Below are 25,989 nucleotides of genomic sequence, written 5' to 3' on the forward strand. Positions count from 1 at the left end.
CTTACTAAAATCCATGTGGACAACGTCCACTGCCCTATCCCCACTGATCTCTCTCATCGCCTTGTCAAAAAACTCTATTAAGTTGGTAAGACATGACCTGCGCCTCACAAAGCCATGCTGTCTCTCTCTAATTAGGCCATGAGTTTCCAAATGCTTATATATCCTATACCTAAGAATTGTCTCCAGCAGTTTGTCTGCAACTAATGTGAGACTCACTGGTCTATAGTTCTCATGACTTTCCTTTGTTCCCTTCTTAAACAGAGGTGCAACATTAGCCACTTGCCAGTCCTCCAAGACCATGCCCATGGCTAAAGAGGACACGAAGATACTGGTCAAAGGCCCAGCAATCTTGTCTCTTTCCTCCTTCAATAACCTGGTGTAAAACCCATCAGGACCTGGGGATTTATTCACCTTAATATTCATAAGGAGGCCCAACACTTCCTCCTCCTTGATCTCTAAATGCCAAAACGAATCTATACATTCAGCACTGATCTCCTTGTACTCCATATCCTTTTTCTTGGTAAATACTGAAGCAAAGTACTCATTAAGTACCTCACTCAAATTCTCCTCATCCAAGCAAATCTTCCCCCCTCTATCCTTGAGTGGTCCCACCCTCTCCCTAATTTTGCTCTTGATGTACGTAAGGGAAATCTTGGGACTTTCCTTAATCCTACTTGACAAGGACTTTTCATGGCTCCTCCTGGATTTCTTAATTCCCTTCTTTTGTTCTTTTCTAGCTTTGTTATGCTCTTCATGTGATTCATTTGATCCTAACTTCTGAAGCTTTACATACTTTTCCTTTTTCATCTTGACCAAATTCATCACTTCTCTGGACATCTAAGGTTCTCTTATCTTTCCATCTCTTCTAACAGGAACACACCTTTCCTGTACTCTGTGCAATTGATCTTTAAACACCCTCCACATGTTTAATGTGGATATGCCAGAACAAAAGGTGCTCCCAATTAACTCTTCTTAGTCCCTGCCTAACGCCCTTGTAACTTGCCCTACTCCAATTTAAAACTCTCCTACAAGGACCATACCTATCCTTACCTATAGCTAAGTTTGATTGAATCAATCATTTCACTTGATAAGTTGGAAGACTAAGAAAATGTAAAGGACTAAAACCAAATCTGGCCCAATGGGAAGGAAGATTCATATCTGAGGCTTGAGCAGGACTAAGGAGGAAGTTTAGTGAGGCCCTGATAAATATTATGCAAAAGTGAATATCCTCTGTGTCAAATGTTTGTTTTTAAAAAGAATGACAAAATGGACACTAGCCCAATTATCTTACTTCCATTGTGGGTAAAATAATAATCAACATTGTTTTAACATTTAAAGTAAATGTTTCAATGGAGTCTTAAACTAAAATAAATTGACTGGGGCTCACATGATAAGCATGCAAGTACTAGCTGAACGTTAATGGATCCCGAGATAGAAGGCTATTTTTCTGCAAGTATGAGCAGGCTGGTTGGATTTTCTATTGTAATCTGCAGATCCCTTTGGCAGCAGTAACTTGAAGGACTTCAGCCGTCATTTTGTTAATTGAAGTAGATTGATGTTAATACTTTTTCGAAGCTGCTATTTTCACTTTACTGGGTGGGGGGTTACAATTTTGGAACTCAATTCATTGAATAATTAGACATTAGACACTACGGTGCAGAGGCCATCATAGGCAGGCTATCAAGTCAGCATCAAATATCACAGTATGGAGATGAATCTCTGAAATTCTCTCCCTTAGGGGATTCTGGAGTCAAGATCACTGGTCGTACTTTAAGTAGATACATTTTTTGAAAGACTGTGGAATTCAGGCCAATGAAACCTGTGCAGGCCAGCCTCAGTGGGGGCAGGCTTGAAGGGACAGTTGCCCTATTCCTACTCTGAGTTCCTTGTGCTCCTGTTTAATAATTTACACCCCTATTATGGACTAGCAAACACATACAATAGAGTCTAAATGCATCTGTCCCTCCCAGCCTCTAACAGACAATGTCAAAGATGAATGTCCAAATTCATAAAATTATTAATTACTTCAAATAAGATTATTTATGATGTTGTATTAAGTACAAATAATCAGATATAAGTTAGTTGTGTGGTTATTAGTTTAAAATATTTGCTCAGAAACAGATACCTTGCACTTACATTGTGACATTCTTTTATAACTACTGAGCTACCTGCATGCGTATTTGCATTTGCATATTTACATCTGTCTATGTATGTCTCTGTGTATACTGTATGCATGTTTTTGCTTGCATATATTATCATAAGAGTGTAGAATTTGTTTTTTGCACTTAGATTATCTGTTCAGCTACCTCTTTCAAATTAAGTCAATTTTAATTATCATTCAAGCCATTTATAGATACAGCTGAATGAGACAGCATTCCTCTGACACCAAAGTGCAAAATATTTAAAATAGCAAGCAAACATTCAAAAATAGCGAGTAACATAATTCAAAATATTGAGCAAAGAAGCATATTCACTTGAAAAAAAACATATATAGTCTAAAACCCTGAGCAACTCTGACCCTGTGAGGGCAGCACTGATGGCTGAGGCTAGGCCCCAGCTGAGCTCAATCACACCGTAGCACTTCCACATCTCTCACCTGGTCTGCAGCAGCAGGCCAGCCTGAGGATTGAGGCCTAGTTCTCGTTACAACTGAGGATACACATCAGTAGCCCATCAAGCTTATTTTTTTCCCCTTAGGAATTCCCTAATTAAGCCCCAGTTTGCATCTTTGTCCCGTTTCTCTCCTATTTTCCCTTCGTGATTTTTAGAAATGACCAAGGTGATGAGATAGGAAGACATGATCCCTATACTTGTCAGTAACAGAAACATAAGTAGTGTTTTTAATAGTGTAAATGGAAGTATTGAATTACAAAGAATTAATTGAGTAAATGGACAGGAATATGAACTGTGCATTTTACTGTAAGCATGCATAAGAGTGAGAAAGAGAGCAAGTGATTGAGAAACAAAACAACTCATTTATCCAGCACAAAGACAGACAGATGTTAAAAGTGTTGTGCCCTCTGTTATTGTGATCTTGTTATCACTGGGTTTGTTAAGCTGCTACCTGACAGAAATTGTCCAGCATTGTGAAGTATATTAATAGTTCTGTCGCTCTTTTCTGCCAACTGATTATGTTGTCATTGCCATTCTTTAGTGAAATGATGTACACTTATATTTTAAAAATGAGATCTCTTATGTTAAAAATAACAGAAACTGTAGAAACATGTAATAAATGGCACTAAGCTGCAGGGGAAGTGCTTTTTGAATATACTAGATGATGAATTTGCAGATCATCTAAAAAAATAATATTGTAGCACTGCTTACAAAACATGTCAGAATATCAATCCTTGCTTAATATCAGTCTCTGGACTGGACTAGGTATTACAACTCAGACTCAGATAGGAAAGTGTTAAGGACAGACAAAAGATGTAGCACAATTACTCATGTAATTTCAATGTTAACGTCAAATTCTGAAATTACTCTAAAATCACATTTACGTTTACCATACTAACCATTCTAATGGGATCAATCTTGCAATGAGTCAGGTGATTTTAAATTCACATGGTACTTTCACCATTTGTTCTACTAGCATAATGGTTACCATGGTCACCATTTTCTAGCCAGTCAGTCAAATAGACATACACTCAGCGGCCACTTTAATAAGTACAGCTGCTCATTAATGCAAATATCTAACGGACCAATCATGTGGCAGCATACAACAAACAAAGGCATGTAAACATGGTCAAGTTGTTGCTCAGACCAAATATCAGAATGGGAAAAAAATGTGATCAAGCGATTTTGATTGTAGAATGGTTGTTGGTGCCAAATGGAGTGTTTTGAGTATCTCAGAAACTGCTGATCTCCCAGGATATTCATGCACAACCTTCTCTAGATTTTATGGGGAAGGGTGCGAAAAACAAAGAGAAACATCAAGTGAGTGGCAGTTCTCAGGATGGAAATTCCTTGTTAATGTGAGATCAGAGGAGAACAGTCAAATTGGTTCAAGCTGACAGGAAGGTAGTCGTAACTCAAACATAACCACGTATCGCAACAGTGGTGTGCAGAAAAACATCTCTGAATGCAAAATACATTGAACCTTGAAGTGGATGGGTTACAGCAGCAGAGGACCACAAGAACATACAAAAATATACTCAGTGCCCACTTTATTCGGTACAGAAGGTACAGCACAGAAACAGACCATTTGGCCCATCATGTCCATGCTAGCCACTATAATTCTGTGCTCTAATTTCTGACAAGCATTTCTGACTACACCTCCACTGTTGATGTGACAGTTTATAAAATTCTATTGTATGCTGCTACCATTGTATCATTGTTTAAATGATGATTCTTGCAGCACTTCCAGCTGTTCCATGTTAAGCAGTCCATGCTTGCGAGTAATAAGACCTAAGCAACATTTGGCCGTAACAGAAAGGTGCCAAGTAACAATTTTCTAACCTTAATACACTCAGGCTTTGTTATATGATATTCCTGGATCTACACACTTGTAAGGTCAGCTCCAGGCCTCATTTTGATTTTTTCAAACAAGTTTATTTAAATATGTGTCTGTCAAATATGATGCTGACGTGTTCAGCTCGTTGTTTATCAAGTGCCTTCCTGCTGTGCAATAGCTAATAAACAGTGGTCTTTAGTTACATTTCCGCACTTGAGATTTAAAAAACTATCACTGCATGTAAATTACAATACATTCAATGGAAGTAGATTGTCAGAAATATCATACCCTTTTAGGGATTTAAACATTTTGATGTGTTTATCAATGTATATTAATGTGTGTCAATATTAACAAGATCACAAGACAAAGGAGCAGAAGTAGGCCATTCAGCCCATCGAGTCTGCTCTGCCATTCCACCATGAGCTAAACTATCCTCCCATCTAGTTCCAATTTCTGGCTTTTTCCCCATATCCCTTGATACCCTGACTAATCAGATACCTATCAATCTCCTCCTTAAACACCCTCAATGATCGGGCCTCCACAGCTGTATGTGGCAACAAATTCGATAAATCCACGACCCTCTGGCTAAAAAAATTTCTCCCCATCTCTGTTTTAAATGGGTACCCTCTAATTTTAAGACTGTAGCTTCTTGTCCTGGACTCAGGACAATATTCTTAGAACATTATAGGGCATATGTTTATTTGGGGGGATGGAAGGGTTTATTGGCTATTAAGCAATGAACTATAGCGATATCCATGTTCTTTACTCTCTATGAAAAGTTCATGCCTCATTCTCTTGCTGGTAATGGGCACTTGTGTATTCAATAACATTGCTACAATACTGGCCAGTGACCCAACTCCCCACACTCCAAAGTGATCTACAAGGATAAAGCAAGGTAAAATAATGTCTTTTTGCCTTGACATGGCTCAATGAAATGTGACACTATTCCAAGCAAACCAGACCATATGATTGGCACCTGAAACACCACCCTCAACACTGCAGCAGAATAGATTGGCTACAATGTATATCAGCTACAAAATGCACTGCAGTTGCATCTTGGGCTACTCTCACTCCTGTGACCTGTAAGATCAAGAAATGCAACAACAGGTACATGGGAAGATCATGACCTCTCAGGTTTCCAAGCTATAAAACACTTGACGTGTAGTTTTTTATTGATTTGATTGTGTTTCTTGGTATTTATTGTGAATCTCCACAAGAAAATGAATCTCAGGGTAGTATATGGTGACATATTTGCACTTTGATAATAAACTTAGTTTGAACTTTGACTTGGAAGGTCACTGATGTTTATTGATAATTGCAGCATTTAAGTCCTGGAGCTTACAGTGAAACATAATTGTAGAGAGTCTTTTCACCTAAAGGCTGCAGAAGTTTGAGGTGTTGGATTTGGAAATGGCAATGGCTTGCCCACAGAAGGGTGGTAGTGGGTGGAGCATATTCCGCCCAGAGATTGGTTATGAGTGGTGTTTCGCAGGGATCTGTTCTGGGATCCCTGCTGTTTGTGGTTTTCCTAAATGACTTGGATGAGAAAGTGTAAGGGTGGGTTAGTAAGTTTGTGGAATACATACAGGTTGTTGTGGATAGTGTAGGAGGTTGTCAATAGGTTAAAATGGGACATGGACAGGACGCAGAGCTGGACTGAGAAGTGGCAGATGGAGTTCAATCTGGAAAAATGGGAAGTGGTAAACTGTGGAACTTCAAACCTGAAGGCAGAATACATGGTTAATCACAGGGTTTTTAGAGGTGTGTAGAAACAAAAGAATCTTGGAGTCCAAGCCCATAGTTCCTCAAAATTGCCATAGAAATTGATAGAGTGGTTAAGAAGGTCATGCAGGCTTGTAGATTAGTTGGCCACAGCAAATTGCTCCTATTGTGTAGGTGAGTGTTTCATTCTGGGGGAGCAGGGAGTGATGGGAAAGTTAATTAAATAAAAATAGCCATGGTATAGAATTAGAATAAACAAGTACTGGTGGTTTGCATGGACATGGTGAACACTTTCTGTGCTGCATTGCTCTATGAGATACAATCCTAAAAGTACTCCAAGCTTATGACAAAGTTTTTTAAAATCTTTATGCTTCAGGGTCTTCCTTGACTACAGTTGGGACAAGTTCTAACATATCCTTGGGTTGATTCGAATCCGAAGCAAGTTATTAAAAAATCTCTATAATGTCTGTCAGAGGAAATCATTTTCATGTTGAGACTAATTCTATCGCCCTTTGTGATGGGCTGTGAAGTACTACTTCTGCTTCAGCTGTCCCTTGGGGTGAGGATCATGTGCTTCTGCTCCAGTTCTGTGGTTTCCCTTGAAGTGACTAATGGGGCAAACATGGAATGTTTCCAGACACTGCCAGGATGGAGCAAGAGGTACTGGATAGGGTGGATGGATAAGTAGTTTTGAAAATGGTGTGCATCTCTTCTTTTCAATGATGGACTCCTATTTGCTCCTAAGGGTACATTAAGTACTTAATACCATTCTGAATGTTCCTTCTCCATTTTAAGGGGTCATTGAACAGAGACTCCCACAAGCTGGTTGGGAAGTTACACTTTGTTTACTGAGTTTTGGAGAATGGCCTTGAAATGTTTCTTCTGTCCACCCAACAATATTGTGGAGTGATTGTTTTTAGCGTCTAGTTTCCAGGGAAACAAACACTGTGACCTGCCTATCAGAGCTGACTGAATGTGTCTGGGGATGTTGGCTGGAGACAGGACACTGGTTCACTTACCTACCGGCTCAGTTTGAGAATTTTGTGGAGATCGTGTTCGTGGTATCATCAGGTGCATTGAGGTATCCAACTCTCAAAGATTTAGGAGGCTAGGGTCACTGCTGTCTGTTGATTCCATGGGTTCTGCTATTACTTCCCATTGATCTTCCGAATACTTCCCTGGATGCAAGGCCAACACCATGTGTATATGTCATATCAACTCTGGTAATGGCCTTGTTTGCCAATAGTTTCAATTCACACAACACTTAGTAAAAATTAATGCAAAGGTATCTGAATATACAAGAAGATGAAGTAAGAACAGTAAGAGGCCGCCATTAAATAAGGTCATGGCTAACCTGAAATTAACCTCAACTCCAGATTCCCACCTACCACAAGGACAGTAGAGTTTCACCCACTTACTTATGAAGAATCTAACTACATCTGCCTTAAACAAATTCAAAGACTACTTCCAGGAAGGTTTGAAGAAGAAAGTACTATCTTGGAGAAAATGATCAGCTCCATCTTATTGCTGTCTGAAATGTGAAATTCATTATTACTAAGCAGTGACCCCCTACTGCCAGATTCTCATAAGCAGAAACAACCTCCATTTAAACTGCACAGGTCTTTAGTCAAGTTGCAACAACTTGTCATTGGACCAACATTATGGTCTCTCAGGCCTGTGAAGTGAAGTGCAATCAACCTTTCATATTGAAATAAATAATGTATAGATAACATACACTCCTCAAAGTGTTGCATGTTAAGTTCCTTAAGTGCATCTTTCAGCTAATGTTGCCTGATGGATCAATGCTTGGATGTTGACATTGATGTCTTTAGTGAGGCATGGTGGGCAGATTATGGCCAGCTCAAATAACAATATGATGGGTATACTTTCCTCTGGTAGAGCCAAGTAGGAACCAAATGTCATTGTCATGGGATGGGTTTGGTGTCAAGGATGAGCTTGTTAGGCATTTCATCAATTCATCTAGTGGGAGAGGTAAGTGTTCCAGGACCCTCCTAGAGGGTCACTGCAATGTAGAAATAGCACATATGCTATTCTGGCCTTGAAGAAGCCCTAGCCTCCTTCTGAAAATGAGATAAAGTGAGCATTCTGGCAGATTTCAATGTCTAGGTCAGGAAGAATGTGATCCTCTGGAATGGCATGACTAAGGAAAGGCAACTGAAATGATCCTCCTCCTGACAAAGGGTTTGGAGCATGGGTTTGTCATAACCAACACCCCCTTTTGTTGGAGATTCCACAGCAATATCCACTGTTCAGGCATTAGTATCTGTTAGATTATATCATTGTCTACGCAAGAGCCCTCAAGAATGTCCACATCACATGCATGCTTGACAGGGACTGATAACTAATGAATTGACCACTTCCTAATCCTCTTTCTCCCATCAATTTGATCTTTAAACAGAGAGAAATGCTACATTAATGAAACCAATACTGGCGATCTTAAGAAGCATAATAACTGACTCATCTCAAACTGAACTTCAGCCTGACAACCCCCAATCAATAGAAGCTGCATGATGTTAACAATGACTGGACCCCTCTGAACTCCACCTGAGAAAAAACGCTTGATTTTTTTGCAGAGGAAGGTTAACTTTAAAATTTAGGTCAAGACCTTTGCAACATTTTTGCAACACTTGATATCTGAAACACCTTTTTGCTCAATGGGTAGTGGAAACCTGAAACTGCTTCCCAAAAAGTTGTTGCCAACTTTATAAGTGACTTATTCAAACTGATACTGACAGGTATTTTTATTAATCACATTCAAGTTATAGAGTTATGTTACTAAAGGGAGTTGCTTTGCAGATTAGTATGATCTGATGGAATGATAGAACACACATGGAGGATCGAATAGTCGCTTCCCATATTATGAACTGGTTTGTACTCTGGAAGGAGAAATGAGTTTGAGTGGACCTGAGGGGGTTCACACAGGCATAAATAACATTGTGTCGGGAAATTGGCTCTAAGCAGCCACCATCTACATTTGGTGGGATTAGGTTCGACTCTCTACACAACTCCCTTGGGAGAGGTGGGCTGTCAATTTCCATTTGCCCACTCAGTTAGAGCAAATTTAATGCATTGTTACAACGATGTTGGATTCACTGAATTCCCAGGCTTCCTGAGACATGGTGAAATCAAAGTGACTGTATCCACGGTGACAACTGAAGAAGTTGAAAAATATCTGTGGCAGAGTTTTGTAGTAAATGCCCCTTACCAAAGGATGCAAAGGTTAGGGAGATCATTTTCCGCTCACTGCCCTATCCCCCCCACCCCCACAAAACACCCACCTTCAGACATCCCACCCTGCAAAAACTCATTTCAGGGAGGTAGCACCATCAATCTGCAAGAGACTCCTGGAACTCCCGGGAGAGGTGGGATGTCTGCAATAGAGTAGCTCCTTAGCAGCTAGCCAGCTAGTTTAAATAACGTTAGCTATGCTAATGAAGGAATGACACCTGTTAAACTCACCTCAATATGTCTTTTACAGTCCTAACCCACCATAGGCAATAGAAAAGTCATTGTTGCAAACAGTTCAGCGAGCAACACTGTCATTATTTTTGACCTCTGTTAGGCAGGGTTACACTTTAGGGTGGTCTGGGGTGACGTACATTTTATATTTTCTTTTTTTGGAACATTCTGCCATGGCATGCGCGTGCGCTCTCTCTCTCTCTTTCCCTCATGGTCGCTGTCTCGCTCGCTCTCTGTCTCTCGCGTGATCTCATGCTTTCTCTCTCTTGCTCACTCACTCTCAGAAAAACTGATTTCCGGGACATTGTATATAATTTGCGGGCATCAGGGAGCCACTGTTAATATGTTGGAGACTCCCAGAACTTCCGGGAGAGGTAGAATGTCTGCACCTTGAAAGTAAGTATTTGTGCAGATTATTTTGACATATTTAAAATGCAAGTTTAATATACATCTCAAAGGAGGTCAAGTGTAACTTCCAGGCCATGCCCCATTCTATACTCACAGCTTCTTAGCAGCTTTCCAAAAAGTTCGTGTTTACTGTTTTAATTGGATCATACTTTATAAGTTATTTTCTTCCCCTATGGGGCTAATTAATCAAATTTGGAGGCAGGCCAATAATGCTGCCTTAGATTAAACTCAAATCATGAGCAACATAACTAACTGGACAACCAAGACAATAGCGTTCTATAGCCTTACTGCCAGCAAAGAAACAATCGGTTAGGACATCAGAAAGGCAATAGCAAAGCAGCTGATAGAAAGCCCCTCCAATGCAATGAAATTCACTGGTGAGTTTCAGGAAATGTCCTTAACAATTTGAAAACTAAGCCTATACAGCAGGATTTAACAGCCTGCAAGTAGAGAAGTTGCTACCAGTTGGTCCTGGTGGCCATATATTACCAGTGGCTGTGACAGTCACAAAACTCCTTAACATTTTTTTTTGGTTTTCAATCTTTCAAGTGCTTTGTCCCACAGGCACATGCAAGATTTTCATGACAGCCGCCTCAAATCAATAAGACAAATCACTAATTGTTTGCTTGCCAATTATGTCAAATTTGTCACTGCTAATGACTGTGAGTGAGCAGTCTGTATGCAACATTTGCAGTTTTGCCTGGCTTCTACAGAGCAATCAACAATACATGTAATAGAAGATAGAACATCACAGCACATTACAGGCCCTTCAGCCCACAATGTTGTGCCAACCTTTTAAGCTACTCCAAGATCAATCTAATCCTCCCCTTCTACAAAGCCCTCCATTTATTCTATCGTCCGAGTGACTACCTAAAAGATTCTTAAATGTCTTTAATGCATCTGCCTCTACCACCCACCACACATGGTAGATTATTCCACAAACCCACAAACTCTCTGTGTAAAAAAACTTACCACTGACATCCCCCCAATACTTTCTTCCAACCCTCTTAAAATTATGCCCCCTCATATATGCCACTTTTCCCTGGGAAAAGAGTCTATCTATCCACTCTATTTATGTCTCTTATCATCTTGTACACCTCCATTAAGTCACTTCTCATTCTCCTTTGCTGCAAAGAGAAAAGACCTAGGTCATTCAACGTATCCTCGTAAGACACGCTTTCTAATAGAAACATAGAGACATAGAAAACCTACATCACAATACAGGCCCTTCAGCCCACAATGCTGTGCCGAACATGTACTTACTTTAGAAATTACCTAGGATAACCCATAGCTCTCTATTTTTCTAAGCTCCATGTACCTATCAAGGAATCTCTTAAAAGACCTTATTGTATCTGCCTCCACCACCGTCACTGGCAGCCCATTCCATGCACTCACAACTCTCTGTGTAAAAAACTTACCCCTGACACCTCCTCTGCACCTGCTTCCAAGCACCTTAAAACTGTGCCCTCTCGTGCTAGCCATTTCAACCCTGGGAAAAAAGCTTCTGACTATCCACATGATTAATGCCTCCCATCATCTTGTACATCTCTATCAGGTCACCTCTCATCCTCTGTTGCTCCAAGGAGAAAAGGCCGAGTTCACTCAACCTATTCTCATAAGGCATGCTCCCCAATCCAGGCAATATCCTTGTAAATCTCCTCTGCACCCTTTCTATAGTTTCCATATTCTTCCTGTAGTGAGGTGACCAGAACTGAGCACAGTACTCCAAGTGGGGTCTGACCAGAGTCCTATATAGCTGTAACATTACCTCTTGGCTCTTAAATTCAATCCCACCGATGATGAAGGCCAATGCACTGTATGTCTTCTTAACCACAGAGTCAACCTGCGCAGCAGCTTTGAGTGTCCTATGGATTTGGACCCCAAGATCCCTCTGATCCTTCACACTGCCAAGAGTCTTACCATTAATACTATATTCTGCTATCATATTTGACCTACCAAAATGAACCACCTCACACTTATCTGGGGTGAACTCCATCTACAACTTCTCACCCCAGTTTTGCATCCAATCGATGTCCCACTGTAACCTCTGATAGCCCTCCACACTATCCACAACATCTCCAACCTTTGTGTCATCAGCAAATTTACTAACCCATCCCTCCACTTTCTCATCCAGGTCATTTATAAATTGACGAAGAGAAGGGGTTCCAGAACAGATCCCTGAGGCACACCACTGGTCACTGACCTCCATGCAGAATCTGACCCATCTACAACCACTCTTTGCCTTCTGTGGGCAAGCCAATTCTGGATCCACAAAGCAATGTCCCTTTGGATCCCATGCCTCCTTACTTTCTCAATAAGCCTTGCATGGGGTACCTTGTCAAATGCTTTGCTGAAATCCAGATACACTACATCTACTGTTCTACCTTTATCAATGTGTTTAATCACATCCTCAAAAAATTCAATCAGGCTTGTAAGGTACAACCTGCCTTTCACAAAGCCATGCTGACTATTCCTAATTATATTATACCTCTCCAAATGTTCATAAATCCTGCCTCTCAGGATCTTTCCCATCAACTTACCAACCACTGAAGTAATACCCACTGGTCTATAATTTCCTGGGCTATCTCTACTCCCTTTCTTGAATAAGGGAACAACATCTGCAACCCTCCAATCCTCCGGAACCTCTCCCAGCCCCATTGATGATACAAAGATCATTGCCAGAGGCTCAGCAATCTCCTCTCTCACCTCCCACGTTAGCCTGGGGTATGTCTTATCTGGTCCCGGTGATATATCCAACTTGATGCTTTCCAAAAACTCCAGCACATCCTCTTTCTTAATGTCTGTATGCTCAAGCTTTTCAGTCCACTGTAAGTCATCCCTACAATCACCAAGATCCTTTTCCGTAGAGAATACTGAAGCAAAGTATTCATAAAGTACCTCTGCAAGCTCCTCCTTTTCCATATACACTTTTCCACTGTCATACTTGATTGGTCCTATTCTCTCACATCTTATCCTCTTGCTCTTCACATACTTGTAGAATGCCTTGGGGTTTTCCTTAATCTTGCTTGCCAAGACCTTCTCATGGCTCTCCTAATTTCATTCTTAAACTCCTTCCTGCTAGCCTTATAATCTTCTAGATCTCTATCATTACCTAATTTTTGAACCTTTCTTAAGCTTTTCTTTTCTTCTTGACTAAATTTTCAACAGCCTTTGTACACCATGGTTCCTGTACCCTACCATCCTTTCCCTGTCTCATTGGAACGTACCTATGCAGAATGCCACGCAAATATCCCCTGAACATTTGCCACATTTCTGCCGTACATTTCCCTGAGAATATCTGTTCCCTACTTATGCTTCCAAGTTCCTGCCTGATACCTTCATAATTCCCCTTATTCCAATTAAACACTTTCCCAACTTGTCTGTATCTACTCCTCTCCAATGCTATGGTAAAAGAGATAGAATTTTGGTCACTATCTCCAAAATGCTCTCCCACTGAGAGACCTGACACCTGACCGGGTACATTTGCCAATACTAGATCAAGTACAGCCTCTCCTCTTGTAGGCTTATCTACATATTATGTCATGAAACCTTCCTGAACACACCTAACAAACTCCACCCCATCTAAACCCCTTGCTCTAGGGAGATGCCAATCAATATTTGGGAAATTAAATTCTCCTACCACAACAACCCTGTTATTATTACACCTTTCCAGAATCTGTCTCCCTATCTGCTCCTTGATGTCCCTGTTACTATTGGGTGGTCTATAAAAAGCAGCCAGTAGAGTTATTGACCCCTTCCTGTTCCTAACTTCCACCCACAGAGAGTCAGTAGACAATCCCTCCATGACTTCCTCTTCTGCAGCCCTGACACTATCTCTGATCAGCAGTGCCATACCCCCATCTCTTTTGCCTCCCTCCCTGTCCTTTCTGAAACATCTAAAATCTGGCACTCTAAGTAGCCATTCCTGCCCCTGAGCCATCCATGTCTCCGTAATGGCCACAACATCATAGCTCCAAGTACTGATCCATGTTCTAAGCTCATCTGCTTTGTTCATGATTACCCAGCAGCAACCTGGTAAATGTCCTCTGTACCCTCTCTAAAGGTTCCACATCCTTCCTCTAATGAGGTAACCAGAACTGAACACAATATTCCAAGAGAGGTCTGACCAGCATTTTATGGAACTGCAAAATTACACTGCGGCTCTTAACTCATCCTCGCAGCCCAGGAAAACTACCTGTACAAAAACTTCAAATACATCAGCCTGCTGCTAGTGGGAACAGAAACGTTGCTGTTGGTGTGTGCAAGATTTCTAATCACCATGCAGCAGTCGAAGCACTAGAATCCCTTAGGATGGGGTGGCAATAATCTTTTAAAAAATTCTCGCTTGTCATGGTAATTTGGTGTAGAGATTATTATTGATTGATGAATTAGTATCAATAATTATGGACTTCTTTCAGGAAAAAGGGTGGCTTATTTAAGTGTTTTCATTTTTTTTTACTATAAATAAAAGTGTAAGAGAGACTGATTGAAACAAATGTATCATTTTAGAAAACCCATTCAAAATTATTAATATTAATCTTTTAAAAAGACAACTGAAAAATATTCATGCAGGTGTTAAACTACATTAAGTATTTACTGTTATTATCACTGTTTATTCACAAAGAACAGAAGAAATATAGAACCAGAGTGAAGTCATTGCCAACTGGCCCAATCATTTACCACCCAAATACTGATGTATACACCTGGTCTGCAATGATTTCAAAGTATATCATGAAATGTCATGTGCTCGTGCAACCATCTATTTGACACCCAGCCAACCGGAGAAGCAGCATCTTTATGATGTCTACCTTTATGCATCTTTTTACTATAGGTGGAGTTTAAAGAATTGAGGGGTGGCAGTGCATGCCATGAGCCAACAATATCTTTTTCATGTGCTATCTCGGGCATGGCTGTCATAAATTCTTCACCCCTGCCTTAGGGCTTGGTAGAGCACTTGTAGAGAAGCTAACTTGGGATGGGATCTCCCAGTGTAAAGTTGTTTCATGACATACAACCACAGAAAGCTAATTGTGCGAGCTCACTCACGTGATGATTAAATGTGTGAATGAACTAGCCAGTGGCATGTTTCAGGTACTCGAGCAGTTCCAGAGGTGCCTTTTGTTATGCACCACTCAGAATTTCCAGATTGGTGATGAACTGCTCTGCACTACAAATTATTCTGCTACATCAAAACCTGGAGCTGCAGAAGAAATAGAGTAAAGAGCTCAGACTATTCTATATAGGAAGGGTGAATAAAAGAAAATAATAAGGGAACAGCTGCTTCGTGACACTGCAGGATTCATGTTTCACCAAATATACAATAGGGACTCTGATTTCTGCCCCTCCACACTCCTCCACACTCAAAGCCATAAAGCTGTCCTACAACCAGCCAATGAGCCCTTAACAAAAGCCTCCTTTGGTTCCCATTAATTCATTTCATTATAATGCAAAACAAAATATTCAGTTCTTGGCTCCACATTAGAGGAAGGATATGGAAGCTTTAGAAAAGGTGCAGAGGAGATTTGCCTGGATTAGAGAACATATTTTATAAGGAAAGTTTGACCGAGCTAGGGCCTTTCTCTTTAGAGTGCACGAAGATGAGAGGTGACTTGACAGAGTTGTAGAAGATTTTAAGATGTATAGTTAGAGTGAACAGCAAGTGTCTTTTCCCTAGTAGGTTTGCCAAGGGAAGATTTTTTTTTACACAGATAAAGGATTTTTAAGAGACTCTTAGATAGGTACATGGATATAAAAGCATGGAGTGCTATGTGGGAGGGAAGGATTAGATTGATCTTGGAGTAGGTTACATGGTCAGTACAAAATAGTGGGTTGAATGGCTTATACTGTGCTGTATTGTTCTATGTGATATGTCATGTCAAGATATAAGCCAAGAAAATGTCCAAGAATGTTGAAGTGGTTAAAAAGCGACATGTTTTGTGAAGTAAATAAAGAACAATGTGACTATATGCAAAGCTACGCAATTCCTTTTTTGGGTAACCATTGTAGATTCAGAAGAGTTAGGCAGGCTGTACAGATTTTTGCTCCACTAATGAAATTCCTCAACAAAAGTCCTCTGGTTTAGAGCTCATGATATCTATTTCAAAGGCTGCTCCACTTGTACATGTTGTCAGAACAGTCCTGGTTGTTGGGAGACAAGCCATTAAGTGGGAATGTGGACAAAAGTAGGTTATTATTGAGAAGAGGAAACTCTTTGAGTAGAGATTCCATTCCATAACCACTTTCAGTAATATCTCCTAGGTCTAGGTATGCTTCACCACTGGACTCTGCATGGAGTTGTAACATTGGTCAGAAGAGATAACAGGAAAAATTTGTGGAGAATGGGATTACCCTGTGAGTTGACACAGACTAAAAAGGCAAAGATACAAAACCGGTCACCCTGCTCTCTGCAAAGCATTGTCTCATTGAATCCAATGGCATTGCACTTTCAGAAAACCCGAATCCTTTGAGTAATCATTGTCAATAATCTCCAACTAATTAATGCTTCATTCATATGACCTTGACAGATATAGCAGATATAAATTTATTCTGGCATAGTAGAAATACGTTGACCTTATCACAATGAAGATAATCATACTTAGCTGATAATTAGGAAAGTATTATTGGCTTTTATTGCAAGAAGATCTGAATAGAAGAGTAGAAAAATCTAAAATGGCTTGATCCAAGTATCCAAGAGTTAATAAAACCACACTGGGGATCATATACAGGTCTAGCCTCTGATCTGGTTAACCTACTTAAGGAAAACATACATTAAGCAAGGGAGCGCAACAGCTATTTATTTTTGAGATACCAGGTTTGGCAGATGGTTGAGCATACACGCACTTAATTCTTATATATAATTCAAGTCTGGCCTCCTTGCTGAGATTAAAAACTCAATGTTTTATTTTTTCACCAATCTGAATCATCATAATGAAAATTCTATTCCTAATAGGTAATGAGATCTAAAATTGCATGGCTATCATTAATCCTGCCTTTCAGTGATGCTACATGTTCTGATCTGCGCACTGGTTTTGGTAAGAATGAAGATTTATCATGAAATTTAACTTGCTGAAATACTGACACAGGATGCTAAATGCTAGAATCTGAAGTAAATAAAAAAGAGCTGCTGGAGGAACTTGATGGGTCAAGCAGCATGTTTAGTGGGAAAGAGACAGTTGACATTTCCAAAGTGAATCACTTCACACATTTCCAAATTGAAATCCAGCTGCCACCTCTCAACCAAGCTCTGCATCCTATCAATATCCATTGTAACATATGACAACCTTTCACACCATCCACAGCACGACCACGCCTCGTGTCAGATGCAAACCTACTAACCCACCCTTCCAGTTTTTCAACCAAATAATTTCTAAAGACCATAAGAACAGGGGTCCCAAAACAGATCTGTCCTCTGGTCACTGACCTCTAGGCAGAGTATGCTCCATCTAGTACCACCTTGTGTGGGAAAACCAATTCTGAATCTTCATAGGCAAGTTTTCCCAGATGCCTTGCCTTCTGATTTTTGGAATGAGCCTACCATGGGATCCTGTCAATGTCTCTTGTAGCATACAACATTTTACCCTATCCACTACACCACCAAACTTCATGTCAGCTGAAAACTTACTAAAGAACCCTTTCGCTTTTTCATCTAAGTCATTTACAAAAAAATCACAAAGAGAAAGGGCCTTACTAAAATCAATATATACCATATCCACTAATCTACCTTCAATTTGTTTTGTCACTACCTCAAAGTATTTATTCAGGCTCATGAAGTATGACTTACCTATGCTAACTACTTAAATCAGACTATGCTTCTCAAAATTCTTGTACATTCTTTCTAAGAATCTTCTCCAACAGTTTTCCTACCACTGACATAAGACTCACTGATCTATAATTCCCATGATGATGCCTTTTACCTTTCTTGAACAAAGAAATAACATTTGCCTCACTCTGGTACTACTCCTGTGGCCAGTGAAGACACAAAGGTTATTGGCAAAGGCACAACAATCACTTCCCTCACTTCCCATAGTAACCTGGGGTATATCCCATCTGGCCCCAGGGACTTTTCTACCCTAACGTTTTCAAATTTACGAGTATATCTTTTTTAATGTTGACATGTTCCAGCATACCAGACCTTTTTCTTAAACATTCATCAACCTCCCTCTTGCTGGTGAATACTGAAATCTACACTCTAGTCATCCTCCTGTTATTTACATATGTGTAGAACGCCTTTGGGCTTTCCTTCTAGCTCAACTAATTCCATTCTTAACCCCCTTCCTCACTACTTTGTACTCTCTAAAGCAGGGGTTCCCGACCTTTTTTATGCCATCGACCAATACTTTTAAGCAAGGGGTATGTTGACCCCAGGTCAGTCTGATCCTTGCTTCCTAAATCTTAAGTATGCTTTTTACTTCCTCTTGACTGGATGTCTCAAATCTCTTGTCAACCATGATTCCATCTCCCTACTACCCTTTTCCTGCCTCAATGGAACAAACCTATCCAGACCCTCATGCAAGTGCTCCCTAAACAACCTCCACATTAGTGTTATGCATTTCCCTGTGTACATCTGTTCACAATTTACACTCCCAAATTCCTGCCTAATAGCATCATAAATTGCCCTCTTACAATTTAATGTTTTCCTATACTATGTCTCTCCAAGGCTGGGTCATTGAGTTGTGGTCAATGTCACTGAAATACTTACCCACTGAGGTCTGCCCCCTGACCGAATTCATTGCCTAGGCTTTTCCTCTCGTCAGTTTGTCTAAATATTGTGTCATGAATCCTTTGTGGACACACCTAACAAATTCTGCTCCATCTAAATCTTTTGCACTAAGGAAGTGCCGATCACTATTAGGGAAGTTGAAGTCACCCATGATAACTTGGGTGACCCAATCCTGTTATTTTTGCACCTTTCTGGAATCTTCCTCCTTATCTGCTCCTCATCATCTCTGTTGCTCTTGGGTCTCTATAATACACACTGCAGAGTGATTGCTCTCTTCCTGTTTCTGACTTACATCCACATTGACTCAGTAGACGATCCCTCCACAACAGCCTCCCTTTCTGCAGTAGTGATACTATCCCTGAGTAGCAATGCCACTGCCCAACTTTTTTTACCACACTTTCTGTTCCTTTTAAAACATCTAAACCCTTTCTTTTCCTCTTTTCCCAGTCTTCTTCCTTTTTCTCCCTATAAAGGAGTAATCCTTTCCCTTTTTGCCCAGTCTCCCCCTGGTGGTTTTCCTAGATCTCTCCTGTGCAAAACACCCTTTTTCCCTTCTCTTTTCAAGGTCAGATCAACAACAGTGAAATGAATGACTCATTATTTTGTTCTTAGTCCAGTTGTTTAAGGGCAGAGTGTTGAAAAGGAAGTTACACCTTCTACTATATACAGTGGATTGGGCCATTGGTTAATCAAGGCAGCTGTTTATTTGGGGCAGGAAACTATTGCCAAACAGGTTCTAGCTAGCATCAATCGCACACACTTGTTTGGTCATTGAACACTATACCCACGTTCAGAGCAAACAGTTTTAAAATGACATGTATTGCGTGTTTCTATTCAAAAAGCAGTGAATTTTATCACTGATAGTTGGCGGTAAAGAATTTGAAGGTAATGACAACAATATTGAATGTTATAATAAAAATGAAGATTTGGAGGAAGCAATCTTCGAAAGCATTGGATGAAGGCAGTCCACTACCTGTACTAGGTGCTTGTGCAGATTTTGTTCACTTACAGTCAAACAAAAGAACACAGCAGTGTACACTGGATGAATTCCTCCCTTGATAAGTATTAGGAACTAATACACAGATTTATAGCATTGTAGCAGTATTGGTAGCATTCTAAGTTGTTCTATATTTTATCTAAATTCAGAATTTATTACTTAGTTAAAGAATAGTTTGCCTTTTTATAACTTTTTAACTATTTCCATGAAACAGCTGCTAATTGGGGAATCCTCTTAATTCGGTCAAAATGTAAAGGTCCCGGTGTGTCCCAGTTTAACCGGAATCCACTGTATTTGTTTGCATCTAGCTCAGCAGGTGGGTAAAGTACAACTTTGTATCCCATTTTAAAACAAAAAGCACTGTAACAGTAACATATTGCAGAGATTTGTCTGGAGTTAACCTTGAATACTAGGACCAGAGGCATGGAGCCTTACACCGTGGAGACAGGCTCTGCAGTTCATTGAGTAGGTGCCGACCACACCTTCTCTAAGTCCAGCACATTCTCCCCAATCCCCATCAACTTCCTCCGCATTTCACCATTCACCCACAAACCAGGGGCAATTTACAGTGACCAGTCAACCTATCAATGCATAGATATTTTTGGAATGTGGGAGGAAACTGGAGAACCAAGTTGTGTGTCATTGTCCTGTTCCTTGATGCTATAATTCTACTGACAACTCAGAAATAAGTTTACACTAATTAAACCTGTAGAGATAAGAATGACAAAGCAGCACATAAAAATTGAAATGCTGCAGGCTAATACATGGCAAAATTGCCTACTCTGATACAATACACGATGAAATCTAATGGAACATGACAACACAACCAAGAACAATGTTAGCGGGCAAAATAATAATCTGATGATCAATCTATCTTGACAGTACTTGTCTAGTAAAGTATCAATGGAACTCATTACAACTATATCAACATCAAGTTACAATATGATAGTACTGATGAAAGGACTGCATTCCTTTTAACTTCAACATAAGCATCTTAGAAGTAGAACCATTACATAGTTGGTTCTGAGAGCAAAATATGCTGAGATTCTAGCAGGGAATCAGAACAGCTGATGATATATCTTATCAGTATCATAAGAGCATGAAAAATTCATTAGTATGGCAAAGAAAAGAAAAGAAATTTATCTGTATAAATTGGCATTTCATTATGGAGAAGAAACAATGTGCAGGATAAATGCATACTACTTGTATTGGGAAATGGTTGAACGCAGTATGTCACCAAGTTTTGGCAAATTGTTTATTAGTGAACAATTTTATGATCATTATAACTTACACCCTCAGTACCTAGAATCATCTTGGTCACTTGTTTCTTAAGGAGAGTTTTAACATTTTTCCTACAATTCTTGATTGAATTTGCATTATTTCGATGAATGCTGAAAGATACCACAAAGAGCATCATTTTCTGCCATGAGAAACTGCCACTAAACCTTATCTTCTGCTGTTAAGATTTTCTAGTATCTAGTCGCCTGTAATTACATACTTTGCTCAGGTATTGCCACCTTGAAATGAATTCACGAACTCTGATTCTTTTGAAGTCCATAAAACCAAATTTTTGCCTCTCATAGATGAAGTAAAATATGCCAATCATTCAAAAACTATCAGTAGTATCTCAATCAACCATGTCCAAAAGCAAAATCTCGTGATAAATAGTAATGCTTTCTCGGCTGACATCCCACTAAGACTAAACTGAAGTGGGCATGGAAATTGTTTCAGTAAAACAAAGAAACAAAGATCTTATAATGCCACTGCTAGAAAGTTGGCAGCAATATGAGTATGACATGCTATTTCAACTTAATTCATGGAATGTCTAGTTTGTTTGAATAATATCTATTTTAGTTAAGTGTAGGTTTATTCTACTTCTGTGAGTCTAAGATAACATATTTGGGAAGATGAGGGCTGAGGTGGTAATGGTCAAATGAACAAAAGTAACAGCGGGTTCTGAAAGTGGTTGCTGTTGGGGGAGGGGAGTGCAAGGGTGCTGGTGGGTTTGGAGACCAAGGCCTACCAGCATCTTTAAGGGGAAATTAGAGTGCAAATGGTCAAGAGGTTTGGGGTGTTAGGATACGTGAAATGGGTGAGGGGGAGGGTGATGTTAAAATGGGAGAAGATAGCACAGAGGTGTGATGTTAGTGAGAGACTTATCTGTGCCTTTGCTACAGGAATAGTTCTCCTGGGACAAGCTGATTGTGGGCGAACTACTTTAATCAAGTTCCTCTACTGTGTAGGAACAGTATCACAAAGTAATATGAAATAAAAAACAGGAAGAGTTCTTATCACAATTTAATTTGAAATAGGAAATTGAGTCTCAATTGCACAAACACTGAAAAATAAAACAATGCAATTGCATTTCTAAGAAACGTCTCTCAAAGTTTGCAGTAGCTAAGATTCCTATATTAATTCTAAATCCAATAAAGTAACTAAATGAGATGAGTTACAACAATAAGTCTTCAAATTGACTATTGGCATTTCTAGAATGGCAGAGTGTGAATTAAATGGGCTTAAATGAGTCTAGTTGATGAATTATCAGCGTTCATGTGAATGCTGTTTTGACGGGATCTCAGAAACTAAACTTTCTCGTGAGGGGTTACACATGGAGATCTGCTGGTACCCTTCTTTGAGCTGTCCAGAAGGTTGAGTCCTCTATCTAGAAGGAATTAGACTGGGGTGGCCAACCTTTTACATTCCATGCGTCAATTTTTTTCACACACAAGTTCAGATGTGCCATACAACTCTTGTACCCCCATTGAATTCTTGTAAAAATATGTTAATATGGACATATTTAGCATTTTACATGATATATCAATTTAATATAAAAACAAGATAAACATTACTTATCTTAATTTAACAAACATATTTTGTTTTCTTTTGATTTCTTCCTTTTTCTTAATCACATATTCTTTCCGTAACTCAGACCCAAGCACTAGTCTATTAAGATCATGACTTCTATTATGTGAGGAAGTGTTTTCACAAACAATGCACAACCGACCTGCTATAAATAAGAATTCATTTTCCTACTGTTCATTGGATGGATTCACGCTTACTATCACTTTCTGCTTTTCTTTTGCTCATTTTCTTTTGCACTGTGATGAGCAACTGAATGCAAAAACAAGGCTTAATTTTCGAAAAAGTACACACTGCAAACGTCAACAAAGGACGAACAAAGCACAACTCCGTAGCTCACGAGTGTCAATTGTAAACTGACTGGCAAAAACCTGTGACACACCGCTGGTACAGACGCCTGGCGCCTCAGGATCAAACAAGTATCAAATGTGTATTGAACAGTTATGGAACGACTGCAGAACAAAAGTCCTTCTTTCCTAGCTTGACTCATTGAACATTTTTTAAAATTGAAAAACAGATTAATGTGAAAGAAGATAACATTCACCAAAAGATGTGCACAAAATAATAAAATCGCTAAAAATAATTGCTAAGTTTTAGATTTATTCTCAGTAAAACCCATTCCTAGCTCTAAGCTACTTGAATTCCTGTTACAGATTTTAATCAGTTTTTGGCTAATACTTTTTGCATGAGTAGGCTTAGTTTTTTACTATTATCACTTGGGTGCAATGCTCCACTTCTCATCAATCAATGTGCCACTTTTGGAGCATGCCCCATAGGTTGGCCACCCCTGAATTAGACGGTCAGATGACCAAGAATAGAAGGTCACCTTCAGGGAATCTACAACTAACATTCTCAGTATTATTTATTTATTTAGTTATTAGTTTGTATTTGCACAGTTTATCTTCTTTTGCACATTGGTTGTTTGTCAGTCTTTAATTTTGTGTAGTTTTTCATTAATTCTATTGTATTTCTCATTCCTACTGTGAATGCCTGCAAGAATCTCAAGGTAGTATATACTGATATACTGTATATGTACTTTGATTATACGTTTACTTTGACTTTGAGGTGGATCATGGTGAAGGGTCACAATGATAGCTTGGGAGAGGAGGCTGCAATGACTAAAATTAAGAGGATGACATTTCTCTGCAGCATGGAGTGCATGAGATGTTGGATCTAACAGTCCTTAATCTCAAGCCTCTGGCACTGAGTGGGAAAGGGAAGTAATGGAGAATTAATGGAGAATTGAGAACCAAGGTTCTCACCTAGGCCACAATTGTTGGTTCATGGCCTTGAAATGATGTGGGATTTGTCCTTCAAATATACGAAATTGATCCCTGTGGAAGATACTGCTACAATTCATAATTTTAAAAATTGCACACAAGACTAACTTGTTCCATCAAGATGGGTTCACAGTGGGAGTAATTGATTCTAGACGCCCAAGTTCCATTTACAGTGCATTCTCTGTACACGTTTCCTGCAAGAGAAAGCAAAACAAAAAAAATTGGTCAGGTCTTAAACGTGAAATTTATGTGTTAATAAATTTACTACAAGACACACAATGTTCATTATAATGGTCAAGTCATAGATGCATGGGAAATTAAAATATAGGAGGAGTCTTTTCTACCATTATGTCTATGACAAACAATAATGTGCTACATAGCCTAATCTCACCTTACAATACCGTGTCTGCAGCCGCACTTGTCCTGGCTGTTCAAGTGCAAATCCAAATATGTTTTAATTGTAATGCAGGTGATCAAGCAGCAAGTTCCAGACAACTGCCACATCTGGGTGAAAAAATACCCTCACTTCACCTTTAAACATGCTGTTAATTACCTAAAATCTATGTATCCTGGTCTCTCTAACAGAAATACAGTGCCTTTCTTCTTTGCTTGTTCTAGGCCCTTCTTCAATATTTTCTTCAGCTGCCTGTGTTCTGAAAAACAACCCTAAATCCCCTAAACTTTCTACATAACTAACGTTGTTGCAGACATAGCAATAACCATAAATTTCTCCTACAACCACTTCAGTACAAATACAACCTTCCTGTAGTGTGTCCCAGTGCATCTTGCACTTTGAGCTACTGCATTTCCGTACTCTATGGATGGAGCCAAGATTACCTTTGTCATCTCTCTATCGACTGGGTGAGCTCCAACATGGACTGCCACTAACTGGGACAGTGAAATCACCGTCTGCAATAATTATGAGGAATTCACAACTGAGATGTGCCAGGTTTTTAACCATCTGGCAAGTGGAAGGAGGAAAGTGGATTGGATATTTCAGCTGTGTCAAGGTTCATGCTTGGTGTTGGATTACGCCATGGAATTCAGGACCCTTGCAGTGGAGCATGGCTGGAATGCTGAAGTAATAGTAGCCCATTACTAAGACAGCCTCTTAGAATGTTTAAAAGCCTAGCTGTCTACGTGGGAGATGCCCAGAGGCCTCAAAAGCCTCACGACTCTGGTCCAACAAATTGACAAATGTCTTAGTGATTGACTCTCCCGATCATCAGCCAGAACCACAGTTCCATTCTCAGAACCACTTCAAGCTACAGAACCCTTGTCACCAATGCCATCAGAATCCATACAGGTAGGAAGGCCTCTCTTAACCACCACTTACCTCCAGAGCGACTGCCAGTGGAGAAACAACTTGTATGCTTACTGCGTCTGGGAAAATGGCACCACCTGTTAGAGGAGAGGGCCTTCTGTCTGGTAAGTTTGCGCCCCCCCCCCCCCCACCGATCCTCTCAATCCAACAACATAGCCCAATTCATCTCTCGGTACTCCTCCACACCTGGACAGCTCTGCACACACAGCAGATTCTGGTAGATTCCAGCACGGCAGGCAATTTTCTGGTCTAGACTTTGTGTCTCCCTACCAAGCCTATCTCTCAGCCCCTCTGCATCATGGCCATTGATGGTCACCCCTTGAGGTCTGAGATGGTCAGAGCGCACACATGGCCGGTGTACATGAGCATTGGAGAGCAACAGGAGTCCATCCAATTCCTCCTTATCGACTCACCCAACACTCCCCTCATCTTGGGTTACCCCCGGCTACACTCATGCCTGGTCATTGGGTTCACTGCCGAAATGGGGACCAACCTGCGAGACCACCTGCCTGCAATCGCAACTGACTTCACCCCGTAAATGTGTGGGGATGGAGGAAACTCTTGACCTCACCAAACTCCCACAGGAATACCACAATTTGGTCATTGCCTTCAGTAAAATGAAGGGCAGTACCCTGGCACCTCACAGACCACACGACTGCGTGATTCACCTTCCCCTTGGCACCACCCCTCACTAAGGTCATCAGTTCTCCCCGTCACTGCCTGAGACCCAAGCCATGAATGACTGCATCG

The 25,989-nt window shown here is 40.1% G+C and overlaps 1 protein-coding gene across 4 annotated transcripts in view; it reads right to left on the reverse strand.

Moving 5' to 3' along the window:
• LOC134351458 (corticotropin-releasing factor receptor 2) overlaps positions 1–25,989 on the reverse strand; it is a 235,965-nt gene that overhangs the window by 56,273 nt on the left and 153,703 nt on the right. For 3 of the 4 annotated variants that reach the window (XM_063057630.1, XM_063057640.1, XM_063057620.1), the window contains one exon: positions 24,024–24,109. In XM_063057630.1, coding sequence (XP_062913700.1) covers positions 24,024–24,109 — 86 coding nt within the window. Of the gene's footprint in view, positions 1–23,897; positions 23,932–24,023; positions 24,110–25,989 lie in introns of those variants that run through there. The other variant, XM_063057647.1, reaches the window with a different exon arrangement.

The sequence above is a fragment of the Mobula hypostoma genome, chromosome 1 (assembly GCF_963921235.1).
Source record: "Mobula hypostoma chromosome 1, sMobHyp1.1, whole genome shotgun sequence".
In the NCBI taxonomy this organism is placed as follows: Eukaryota; Metazoa; Chordata; class Chondrichthyes; order Myliobatiformes; family Myliobatidae; genus Mobula; species Mobula hypostoma.